A 13,563-nucleotide genomic window follows, 5' to 3' on the forward strand; every position below is an offset into this window, starting at 1 on the left:
GATAAGTTCCTTTATCTCATTTTACACTGATTAGATATTGGTACCTCAAGGATTGCGATTCGCACGGACACACTTATGCCTAAGTGTTACAACGGAATCAGTGTTCTAACAACTGCAAGTATAAATATTTTTTAGATTACGCACTATTTCTTAGATATATTATCTTTGAGATGTGGGTAGTTGACAGATTTAATCTTTTCTTGTGATTTTTGCTTATCAATAGTTTACTAGATTTGCACTATAACATAGAGTTTGAATTTGATTTCGATATCATAATGATGTCTAAGCAAAAGTTTCACTTTTGTGAAAACTTTCGATTTTAAATACGACACAAGGTCATCCCGAGCTTAATCTTCATACCATAGTGTATATCGCACTGAGGCTCTACACTGGAAAATTATTTTTATTTCGAAGTGGACTAGTAAAATTATAAGACAACTAGCAAAATTTCACGAACTCTTTAGTTCTGCCTGTTCATAAATAGAAATCCTTAACAAAAGGAATGCTATGAAGTTGATGAGCTCACACTCAAAAGTCTAATGTAGAGAGAGATTTATCTTGTAAATATCAAATGCCTGGTAAAAGTGACTGAGTTTCTGCCACCACTTCTCAGTGCCAGCCAACATAATTAAGACGAAATAGTGACACCATACTATGGTACGAGCGATAAAAAGGTCCTTACTAATAAAAAAATGACTTGGAACTAGTAAATAGAAAACCAACCAACCTGCATGAAGTATCCTGTCTGTACACCGTACTTTGTCCTATAGAGCTGCTGTAAGTCGGTATCCTATGAAGGCTGCTGGAAGGGTGTATCTGGGTTGGCCTCAGCAGACCACTCCCACTGAAGCCCAGCATTGGTGACTCTACCATGGAACTGTCGTATGCACTAGTCTCATCAGTCTCCTCCTCAATGACCCCTGGCCGGTAGAATATCTTCCCAGCAGATGGTGCTGGGTTGACCTTTTCTTTCTCATCGCGGACTTGCATCTCATAAGACGATGGCTCTGTCACCATTTTGTTCGAAAAGTTTCGGTCACGACACTCGTTCAAAATCCGCCATTTTGAGGGTTATTGGGATTAGAGTCATCTTTTGCGAGCACTGGTTTTGATACCTGAAAAGAGTAAAAATAAAATTCAGAAGCTTTTACTTAATTAACTTATTTACGAATATTTCTTAATTTATGTTATTCGTTAAAACGTTCCGCCACTCATCGACAGATGGCGCGAGTTGGTTTCTACAAACGTTAAAAGATAGAGTTTTATAATACAAAGTAGGGTAGTTACCTATTCCTAGCTAAAATGTGTGTATTACACCTGAAACAAAAATTACTAAATAACGCCTAATTAGGGGCGTGATGACACCACTTGACTAATTTTAGAGTAGTAAAAGACTGTAAAATTAAAATCATGTGTGAGGTAGGCATACCTATTTTCAAATTGTGTTTTTAAAATAAATAGTGGTTAGTTGACTGACACTAACACGGTTTACATAAACATGGTGTCAAAAACAGCACTCAATATACCTACATGTTTTCTACATGCATGGGGATAGAAGTCAAAGAGAGAACTGGCGCTTCCCTCTCTGTCCTGTCTATGCAATCGCCTTATTTGTAAGCGAATTCCAGAATTTTCCAGGTCACACATTGAAAACAAGATGGAAATGTACCAACATTTCCATCTTCATCAATATTCCAACTCAAGGTCAGACTAGGTTTGTTTAATTAGCCACACAGTTTCTATGAACTGCATCATCAATTTCATATCTCGGTGTCCAGCTGAGGACGTCTAACTGCCGTGTCAGATTCAATTAACCGTAATTCTATTGCGTAATTAATTGGGCGTTAGAAATAGGTGCATGTGAGATGACGAGCCGTTTGTCTATAGATTATTGTGGGTCACTGTACTAGATGATTGCCGTTCTGCATACGGAGTAGGAAATATCGTTTGATGATAAACAATTAAGTGCAGGATGTAAGGGACTGGTTGGCAACATGCTATTGTTAGCATCAAAACACGACATCTAATTTAGTTTTTTTTTCTTAGACTATAAAATCTACGTCCAAAATCAGAAGAAAATCATCCCGGAAAATGAATGAAAAACTTTGCAAGAGAACTTTTGAGGAAAATAATATTTCGAGTCAAGTTATGTCATTTAAGTTAACAGTTTAAGATTAAACTAGCCACACACTATTTAATATTAAGTGATATAATATGGGAAAATCGTGAACTTTTCAGAAGAAAGCTCTACTGGTTTTCACGTGGTTTGGATTCTCTCTCATACTGCATCTGGGCACCCTAGTTTGACGTTACGAAATAATATTGACGTCATATGATTTCGGTCAACATGTTATTCTACTTTTGTTTTACATTAAAAAACACTTTGTTTTGAAACGAAGATGACAACACTCGTTTGGGATTTCTCGTAGTAAATTCTGTCTACTTTTAAGGAGTTGCAAATTGTAAGAGGATTATTGCATTATATTGTTATTTATGTTTTCAATAAGTACCTGCTTGGGTTGTAGGTCTTGAATCAGGTTTTGTTTTTTGTAACTGATAAAAACAATACAAAAGGTCAAAGCGCGATTACACATAAGCTCGATTATTGACAATGACGTTCGAAAATACGAAAACTCGTTATATTGGTATAACCCGTCCTTGACTCGCGGAAACGAAAGCTCTAATATTCTGCGTATTCATAGTTACAACTTTATTTTTCCTACTAATAACAAAAAAGTACCTATTTCGTAATAGCCGAGAGCTTTTCTGGAAATGTCTGGAGAACTACCCGCAAAAGGTGGTCTTCCGAAATGTCAAATGATCTTACAATATTGTTATAAGGTTTCTAATTCAACTGGTGTTCATAGCTTTTGGCACATTTTAAGTGGCGCTGGTGCTAGGTTTAATAGAATTTGACGGATGGCGTCATCACCTCGCAGCGTCATCATGTCGCTTGGTCGATCGCCTCTCTCTTAAGCTCTATTTTTCTGATTACACTCCGTCGCATTCTCGCAACCTAGACATAGGGGTAAGTATCTCATTGGTAATGAACAGCTTGCTCTCCGTCTGTTGATTCTCTATCTGCGGCTGTAATTTCCCGCCCAATAAAAGCAAATCAAAACTAACTCTCCTATGTCATACGATGAATCACTCTCTAGCTAGAGCAACTATGTTTTAACAACAGAACGCGTTGTTGCTGGCAGTTTGGCCAGCAATCCTCTTTTGATAATTGTTTATGGTTTTTTACTGTTTTTAATATTGTTTTTGGATTTTTGAAGTTGCTTTTTGTACGCTCTTGTGTTCTAATGTATTGAGCAATATACCTACTGTTTTGGCCCCTTTATTGGTGTTTCCTTGCTTCTAGCATACCTATAATCACCACCAGCAGGCCTATCCATCTACATACAGTCCACTCCATCGTTTTTAATACGCGTTAAAGCCCAAAGTAGAATTTATTAACAAATTACATGGCGCGAGAGTTACCATGTGAACAGCCTTACAAATCCTATTCTCAACCACTTTAATTCAGGAAGGTGTACTTTGCTGTCGTTTCCCTAAAACAGTAATTTTGCTGTGCGATCGTGGAACGACCTTGTTCAGGAACATTCAGGATGTTACCCATCGGATGTCTTTACCTCCCACTGCGGTGTATATTGCGGAAAACGTCGTAAAATTATTCTGCTTTATTGAGACTGAGCGCTTTCATTAGACGTGCAGTTACACGCATATGCTTCTCGTGTGATAAGCTGATATTGGGTTCATCCGACGATAGCTTATCGTGGTCTCTTATCCAGCTAACCTGGATAAGGGCATATGAATAAGGCATAATGAAGGGCATAATGGGGGCCGTCAAAGTAGCATTAAGCAGAAGAGGAGACTTATATACTTGTGTATCTCTAAAAAAACTTTTTGGACATGAACTTCCATGTAAACTTTGGAGTCTTTAGACGCCATAAACTCAGCTCTATCACAAAAATCCTTCACGTCTGAGGACTCCTATTTAAATAAGCCTCGTTTCAGCCAAACAACTTTCGTGTTTTGCAAGTGAATATTTTGTATAAAAGATTAATTGATAAAAGTGAGAAAATCCAGTACGGCTTTTATCAGAAACCACTCACGGTATAGCATGATAAATTGATTAGTGCAAGTAGTACCTAGTACACAGAAGGGCATATACTCGTAAGTAAACGAGATCGTGTATGTAGAATAACATAAGATTGACAGGTTTTATAAATAGCCTGCGCTTGTAAGCTGAATTGATTGCTTACTTACCTACTTATAGTAAGTCAGTATTGAATTAATTGACCTACTACAGACAGAACTACAGGGTCTTTAGTTACAATTGCATACTGATTTTTAAAAGAGAAGACCTTTGTAGAAGAGGAACTATGGATATTCTAAGGACTAAATTACTTTATGGACTAATCTATTTCATCGTGGCTTATTTTAATGAAACTGACGAAACAAAGTTGCAAATCTGCTGTCTCTGTCACACATCATACCTGCCCGCGATCCACACGTGAAGGCCGATCAATTACCGCGTCTACCAGTAATTAATAATCAGTTTGAGGCAACTACCAGTGGTCTGTGGTACCCTATTAACCACTCGCCCACAAATGCACCTGGATATTTATGAGCTTTGTAACATTCGTACTAGAGGTGCTCTATGGTTATCGATACCCGATGAGAAGACACTCATCCTCATCTTTAGGTCTAAAGAAAAACAACATCTATTTTTTCAGGTGCTTCAAATTGGAGGCGTGAGGAAGCGCTTTATGGTGCGGCAAACGCGGCACAGTGGCGCCACTGCAACGCTTCCTCACGCTTCTGAAGGTGCCCATTCTCCTTCTCTTGGTGAAGTCCATTTAACTAGTTATAGTTACCTACTTTCTGAAATCGGTAAGCAGACAGACAACTTATTTATTTATTTAGTAAGGCTTACCAACTAAATACATACAGACGCTGCATGAAAGTTTATATTATCAAAAAACAAATAAAAATATAATCTAAGCAAATAGTTGTGCTGATGTTGGGTACTGATAAGATTTTTAGCTAAAAAATAGATTGCGCTATTCGAGGAAATAATGCTAAAAGTAATATGATACCTAATTACTCGTACATTCAAGCAAACCCTTCGAAATACAAAATAATTTGTTAAAGAAACTAGAGATAAGATACAAGTGTTTTTTTTAGAAGTTAATGTTTGTTCACAAATTAAACGCATCGTATGTTAGTCAATAAAACTATCGATATTGAAGATAGCGTCTGGGCAGCACTAGTTCGCTCTAGGGCTCTGACTTTGTTTGTGTTCGGTACTTACTTATGAGGTCAACTGCGTCATATCGGACTGAAGTCGTTATTCAAAACCTAAGTTACCTGCAGAAATATATTATCTCTTTTTATGATTATTTTATGATAGAATATTGACAATAACAAAGATACAAATAAAAAAACAATAAATTTTAATGTATTCAAGGAAGGGAAGTCCTTAACACAGAACTGCAGTTAACACCTCTCGGAAACATTGTAATGTGTTGTGATATTAAATATCCGAGATAATATTCGATATAAGTATAAAATAAACTCACCTTAAAGTTCGGTAATGCTACGAAAATAGTTGGTTGGAACAATTTATTATTAAATTAATTAATTACAAATGTTAGTAAATATTTTTAAAAAGTGCATATTTTTGGGGTCAAAGAAATTCAAATTAGTTATGGACAAACATCTATCTCTTGACACAACTTGACATAAGTATCCAGTAATAGGCGGAATTCGCAATTTAGGGCAGGGCTGTCACAAAGCGGACAAAATTATGGACAAACTATTAATGGACGGTTAGCATTGTGTGTAATAATGGCTATTATGCCCACGACACGTTTAATATGATGCATACCCTTTTATCTAGTGGCAGGAAATTATAACAGCTAAAACAAGAGAAAGTTCATTTTGAATAGGTTATTATTGTTGTTAATTTTGAAGGTCTATGCACGTTGTCTAGGATGAGTTGATATTCATTATTTGGAAGCTGGTAGTTTAAATCCCAACAAAAATATTGTCATCAAATTGTTACCAAGATGAGAACTTAGTGGCTCGCTTTGCGACAAAAGTTTTCAGATCTCATGTAGAGTCAAGTTTAACTTTACAAGCCCTTATTAAACAAATTCTACACCTAACTAAGTCAAAATATATGGCATAGTCGGTTAAAGACACAACTTTTTCAGCACGTACCTACCTATTTATTTTATTGTAGTAACTAAACATCCTATTTTTATTTTGTTTCGTCTGCATTATAGTCAGATAAACAGATATTCCTGCCCTGCCCACGGGCTAATAAAGCATTGAGTCACAAATTACATACCGCATGACAAGGATGAGCTTGACACTTCACCTACATCAACTACATTCGTGACAAAGCGATTGACACGGGCACTAACATAAATAAGAATTGCCTGTTTGACAGTTATTTTCAATTTTGCATTATGCAAGGTTTGTAGCCGTAGGCAACCCTCAAAGTATCATGTCATCGTAAGTTGCAATAATATTGACTGTGACATAAAAACTGCGATCTTCAGTGGTTAGATAATTTTTTAGTCCTAAATCTTTTGATTTCTGGAGTCCCAGGGAACATAAAAAAAACTTGTTTATTTCTTTTAGAATTTCTGATATGAATCAACGTGAGTGTCCAAAACATGCGGACTTCAACGAGCATGATAAGTCGTCAGTCGTTACCATTTCCATTAAGCCATATCATACGCCTATTTATCCCAAGGAATGTGATATCAACCCACACAATACAAGATGGCTTACACAGCTAGACTAAGCATAAGATTTTCAGTGGTCCTAGTCGAAAAGATTAAATAGCATGAGATTAGGAGCATGATCAGCAAACCTTTAAAGTAATCTTACCTTGGATAGTATTGAAAAAGTACAAACACAGGTAAAACACTAAAAAAGTTCCTAAAACTAATTTTGCGAGAAATTGTGTTGTGCTTTATTGTAATACAAAATTATTGCTTATAGGTTTCATTCATAATTTTAGTGTTTTGATATGCATAGAATCATTTAACTACCTTCAGTAGTTACCAAATTGATAATAGTGTTGCCAGACTCTACTTAATTGATTGAAAAGATTCGTAAGTATTGTTAGAACGCTAATGAGAAACATTAAAACTAAGAGTATTCATGTAGAGTCTGGCAATTAATAAGATTTTCAACGTTCTAAAAAATAATAATATTTGTCAGTTACAGACAAAACACAGCGTTGAATATACGCGGTGCAAATATTTGATTTTGTAATGGGTACCTACATTAACTGATGAGTGTTGTAACTGAAAATTGATTGAATTTAATATTTCCCACATATAGAAACAAATTCCTAATAATTGAGGCCATTTTTTGTATATTACTATGACTAAAAAATTGTGTCAGATTTGTTATTGTAAATGCTCAACAAACCGCAGCGTGACTTCTACGTTACATTAATCAGCTGTTGGTAATATAAACAATATTATCTGTGTATAATGCCCATATTTACAATTCAAATGAACATGTCCACTGTCGTTCAATCCAACCTGACTAGTGGAATAAACAAGTTATTAATCTTTCCTTAAAAAGACTACATCGGAATAACTATTACATTAAGCATTGAATGTATTCAATCAAAAGCGACTATAGATTCGACTGTTATTACTAAAACTAATATTAAATCATTGCATTTAAAGTGATCTTACCAAGATCAGTGATGATCACCATTTTTTAGGACAGCTCCCAACTGCATACCACGAAACAGTTCACTCACAAAAAGTTTATTCAATCCTTTCTACGTATTGCCAGGGTTGTCTTCTTTGTTATGCCCATGTGCGGCCCGACTGCCAGGATAGCGTGGACTGAGTGTAGGCCACTCTTGCGCATATACCTACATCAATTGTGCACTGCGATTATTTGTTAACTAGCCACGCGCTCGAAAACAATTGACCATGTTGCTTTTTGCTGCGGCAGATAAGATTTAACATCCGCTCCTTTTATTTGCAATGCAAAGGTGGAAATGTTCACACATATGGCATTTCCAAGTACTGGATTTATAACATTATTTACGATAAATGCCTAAAACTGTTAGATGTAGAGTCAGGAGTTAAAGCAAAGCCTTCTTTATTTACTTCTCTAGCATTTAGCAAGTAATTAGGTATTCATGTTGGTTTGAATAATTACTGCTAATTGCTTTATTTGAAAAATAAAGTTCGTTGTTAATTATTTAGTGTATCGCCTTCAGCTATCATTACTCATTCATTAGGATTGGTCAAAAGTTGACGCCCCCACCTACTGGTTTGCAAGCGGTTAAATTGCGTTTCCATGGCACAGTGATGGGATTTTACAAAAGTCATAGTTAAGATGTCATACGAGGACTTCAGAAAGATACATATTCACCGTAATAACACTTACCTACCTACTATACATCTATCTTTATTTAGATTACTTTTGTTTGTAGCCTAACTACTGAAATTAGACAGAATACATATAATTTTAATTGCTTGAAAGAACAGGATGATGATGGGCATAGTGATCAGATCAAAAATAGGTTGATGTTGGCCCTTAAGGGTGGGTAAGGTCGATGAAGATAATCTTAGAGACTAACCACATCATGGGCAGAAGAATGGCAACAAATATTGGCATATTGGCGAACAATGAACGGGATATGCGCGCCCGAGGCGAGGACTACGGCTCATTGTTGGCTGATCAAGTTCAGGCAAATATAGGTGGGCTATTTAATACATAATTCAGACTTTATTTACATAGTGCTGAGGAGAATGAAAGTGGTAGAGACGGTTGGTATTTTATTTGAACAGACGGTATGTGGAAGTTTGGATCGAAAGTATCTACTTACATATTCTTAAAAACAATTTTAAAATATTTTCTAGTCAATAATAGGTACACTTATACAGGGTGTTAGGTGAATGGGTATATGAGCCGACACTAGCCCATGTTAACATGGGCATACAAATGGTATGGTGAAGTTAGAAAATTGATATCTTCATTTTAATTATTTTAATTTTCATACAAATCGGATTGTATAAAATTTATTTTGTATGAAAATTAAAAAAAAATAAAATCATGATTATCAAATTTCTGACTTCACCATACCATTTATATGCCCATGTTAACATGGGCTAGTGTCGGCTCATATACCCATTTACCTAACACCCTGTGGAAACCTACAATTTATAAAATAATGGATAGGAGTTCGTACATCCTACAAGGTAAGTATTAATAAATATGTGTTTTTGTTTAACTTTTAAGCCACATTCATTTAGGTTACCTATAGATTTATTGAATTCAATGTTTGCAATGCCTACAAAAAATAATCACGATTCTCCATAATATTATACGTAAAAGAATTAAAAAAAAATAAAAAAAAATAAAAATAAAAATCATTTATTATCAGACAAAAGCAGTCCATAGTTTGGTTAGTAACAATTTGAACTTAGATTAGTAGAGTTATTACTATACTATATTAGTAGAGTTAGTAACAATGTTCTTAGAATTGAATTTCTGTTTTCCTTAAAGCATAATTATAATCTGAGCTAGACCCGATCTAGTGACCACTATAGTGAGCAAATCATCCAAGAACGTGTTGAGTTAAATCGTCTTTCCTCGCTGATGTCAGCTCACTAATCAACGCGAGATATCCATATCCAGGTGGATGCGAATACTGATATGCAGGGCTGCCTCCATCAGGAATATAGTATATTACAGTTGTAGAGCCATAAAATACATTCAAAATTGTCTGTATTCTTATCTAAAATGTCATAAGATGCCATGAGAATCAGACACTCAGCGACCTTTCTAACAATAAGTCAAAGTAACTAATGATCTTTTAGGATTTTCTGTTTGAAGGGCATTTCTCAAAGGTTTTTCAACCAGGCGATTTCAGTGAAATTCAAACTTTGTACATTTCAACTGTGGATTTCCATAATGACCTTATGATTTTTCAATTGCACCATATCTTAGTAGGGTATCTTAGGGAATAGGGACTCTACACTCACTAGGGAGTTAGTTTCCTTCCTGACCACATGTCCCGGGCACGAGAGCGGTGCCTTAAATTAATAAGTGCTCTACCACTTAAATTACACTGCGTTACAAATGAAAAAAAAATTAAGTACCCGCTTTGAAATGTCGCGTTTTCTTATTAATTCCTTTCGTTTAGTAAGAATACATGGATATTTTCTTCCCATCACGTCTCATTTTTTTCCCTGAGGATGTGCCAAATTATGTTTAAGACTGAAAGAATCAAACATAATTTATAGAAATCTACTAAAATATACCAGATTTTTATACATCAATCAAGTTTATTTTTTATCATTTAGGTATAAAAAATATAAGAAAAATAAATTCATACAATTTAAACCCAAAATACCTTTACATTTTAACTTTGTCTTTTGTGTTTTGAAAAATCTTCTCGTTTTAGACGCCAACAGTAATCGCCTAGCATAGTTGTGTCCCGACGGCCTTAAAATCGTTCTTCAAGCTTCTTTACATCTTGGTGGAACCTCTCTCTCCCTGCTCATCACTGACAGCACCAAGATTAGATGGAAAGAAAGATAAGTGGGAATGAAGGAAGTGAATTTTTAACCACATTCTACAACCCAACTTTTCGTATGTTTTTAACATGTTGTTAACTAGCTGTTCAGCATTTTCGGCTCTATGGTTTCCTAAAAACCCCTTTACAACTGCTTTCAGTGATAACCAGGCATCGAGTTCCTTGTCAGTAAGCTTTTTGTCAAAATTTAGGTATTTCATCAATGTTCGTATTTGTGGTCCCATGACTGTCCCTTCTTTGAGTTTTGCGTCAATTAACTTTGAAAAAACCGTCTTCAAACACATAAATCCATCTCCCTCTCTATTCTGAGCCATAAAATTTTCATTCAACAGACCAAGTTTTATGTGGAGTGGTGTTTACCGCAAACAAAACTTATTTGATGCATTTTTGCAGTTGCGACGGCCACTTAGTTCAGTAGTCATATTGAATTTCCAAATAAAATATGCTCAGAGATATCGAGGTTATCGAAATTTTATATGAAAAACAATAAAAAAGTATAATATCATCGAAAACCTCAACTGTTCTTATACGCCTAAAGTGAGGGTAGTTGAAATAATGATCGACTTGTACCTCGAGAACTAGACGTGATGGATACCACATATGTTTGGAACTTTTTATCTACGACTAATTACCTATTCATTCCAGCTATCAGTTTAACGGGTACCAAAATCGTGTAACGCAGTGTTATTATATTTCAAAGAGTGCCCCATTTCCATCCGCAAAAGTCAGCCCTACTGCCATGACAGATGGACTGCCAACGCGTTCAAGAGCACACCGATTATCGAATTACGGTCCCCGCGCCAATGCTGCTCTTTCGTCTGTCACGGCCGATGTTCTTTCCGCTACCGGACCGGAGGCAGGTGCCGAGTGGCAACACGTTTCGCGCTGGCGCGAATGTCAACGTGTATGCATGCATCCACGCTAGAGACGTGCATACACGTATAGACAGTGTCTAGGCACTCGGAAAACTGTTTTGGGTATGAAATCAGGTTTAATATTTTTGTTATCGACGTCCTTTGGCTAAAACGAAATGAATGAATGTAGGTACATTTCGTTTCAGCCAAAGGACGTCGACTCTGTACCTCTAGCATGAACAACTTTCGTCTTCGAATCGTTTGCGTATTCGACAAAAATCAAAATTCGATACTCATTCGAATTAAACGATATCCAGACAATTTTGACTGTCAAAATAAGTTTTTCTCATACTAAGTTCACTTTACGACACGTTCACAAGGGCGCTGTTTTAGTTTTCGTACTAAATCTTTTGATGGCGATTCGAATACGCAAACGATTCCAAGTCGAAAGTTTTTCGTGCTAGAAGTACTGGACAAAGAAAAGGCTTTTCTCACGGATTTCCACAAGGACCGGTCTTGCGCTACCCGCAACTACCCGGTGCTTTAGTTACCTGTATAGAAAAATAAAGATTCCCACTACTGGTAGTGGGCAACTACGTCTCATTTAATTTCACCCGGGGCGAAATCGTAGCAACGTACTTTATTTGTATGGATAAGCTTGAGATTTATCAAAATGAAAAAATTCAACTAAGTAGTACTAAGTAATAATACACATATATTATGTAGTAATAAGTAGATTTATACTAATGCATGTTTTATGTCTAGGCTTCGGCTAGAAGTTCTCTAGACTATGAAAAAATAATGAACTTGTGATTTGCTGACCTAACATACAGTAGGCGCGCGAGTTCATGTCCATCCTGAGGAATGCGGTAGTGCTGTTACCTAACTAATTATGCTAATGTCGATATCGATAATTATTACCAATTAAGTAGGTCAACCTTATCTACTTATTCCATATTTTTTGCAACTTATAAGTAAGTATAAGTATAAGTAAATAAGTAAGTAAGAAGGCCCCGATGGACATGAACTCGCGCGCCTACAGTAGGTATACCTACTCGTAACTGTAGCGTAAAATGATTATTAAAGCGTCTTTTATGCTTCCTCCTAATTAAGAAAAAAAATCTTTTTAGAGATTTTTTTGCTTTTGTTGATTGCATTACCTACACACTGCATTTTAAAAACTTTCCCAACCAAACCGCCTTTGAAATTGTAAAATTATAACGCCATCTATTGAGGAGTAGTGTAGGTATCTTCAGAAAAGAAAAACTTCAGGATTTAATTTATTTTAATCAACTTTTAGAATTCATATTTTATTAATTTTTCATACAATTCGAGAGGTATGTATTATGAAATTTTAAAATAAAATGTATAAAATTAGTTTACAAACATGACACCATGATAGCTCATACATAAGGCTTGGTAAAGTCTTCTTAACTAATTTATACCGTTAGTTACATTTGCCACACCTTAGACACACGTACTAATATTATTTTGATAAGATTGGTAACACCAAACCGAAAACGGTTCTGATTCACACTCTTGTCGACTTTCCGCTTTTCACAAAAATACACACTCAATTACTTAGATATTCGATATTTCAGAAAGTACTTTCTTTAAGAAGGAGTAAACACAATTTGAAACGAGATTACAAAGTCACTAGTTATTTAGATATTTACAAACAAACAAGTAATTTCTTCTCAATTTATATCGTCATTCAGTCCTAAAAGGAGTTTCTCCTCGGTCTTGGCGGCCGCAAATGTGGGTTTATTATCACTATTATTTGCCTGAGTTCCATTAGATCGTTGTACATTGTTTTCATGGCAGTCATCTGCAACTGAAGAGTTGTGAGCTTCATTTTTATTGTTTTCACTTTTATATCACAATCCTGTATATTTTCATCTAGTTTCGATAAATGTTTGCTATTTGTATTCATCTGGCTTTTGAGAAAATTCTTAACGTTATTACTGTACACTGACATTACCGATAGACTTATCCTACAACACAACGCGTGTTATCACTACAAAGCTTAAAATGGCCTAAATGATAATGTAGTAAGTTTATTTAAAAACCTAACACACGCGACGATACCTTAAAGTATCAGTTATCGGTTTG

General features: G+C 35.6%; 1 protein-coding gene across 2 annotated transcripts in view; it reads right to left on the reverse strand.

Moving 5' to 3' along the window:
- Positions 1-7,895, reverse strand: part of LOC114358870 (G protein-activated inward rectifier potassium channel 3) — a 38,728-nt gene extending 30,833 nt beyond the window's left edge. For both annotated transcript variants that reach the window (XM_028313013.1, XM_028313020.1), the window contains exons 1-2: positions 7,734-7,895; positions 728-1,115 (exon numbers count right to left, since the gene is read on the reverse strand). In XM_028313013.1, the coding sequence (XP_028168814.1) occupies positions 728-1,017 (290 nt within the window). In that variant the 5' untranslated portion in view covers positions 1,018-1,115; positions 7,734-7,895. The remainder of the gene's footprint in view (positions 1-727; positions 1,116-7,733) is intronic.
- Between the last annotated feature and the right edge of the window lie 5,668 nt (positions 7,896-13,563).

The sequence above is a fragment of the Ostrinia furnacalis genome, unplaced genomic scaffold, assembly GCF_004193835.3.
Source record: "Ostrinia furnacalis isolate ACB-3 unplaced genomic scaffold, ASM419383v2 OfSCF4125, whole genome shotgun sequence".
In the NCBI taxonomy this organism is placed as follows: domain Eukaryota; kingdom Metazoa; phylum Arthropoda; class Insecta; order Lepidoptera; family Crambidae; genus Ostrinia; species Ostrinia furnacalis.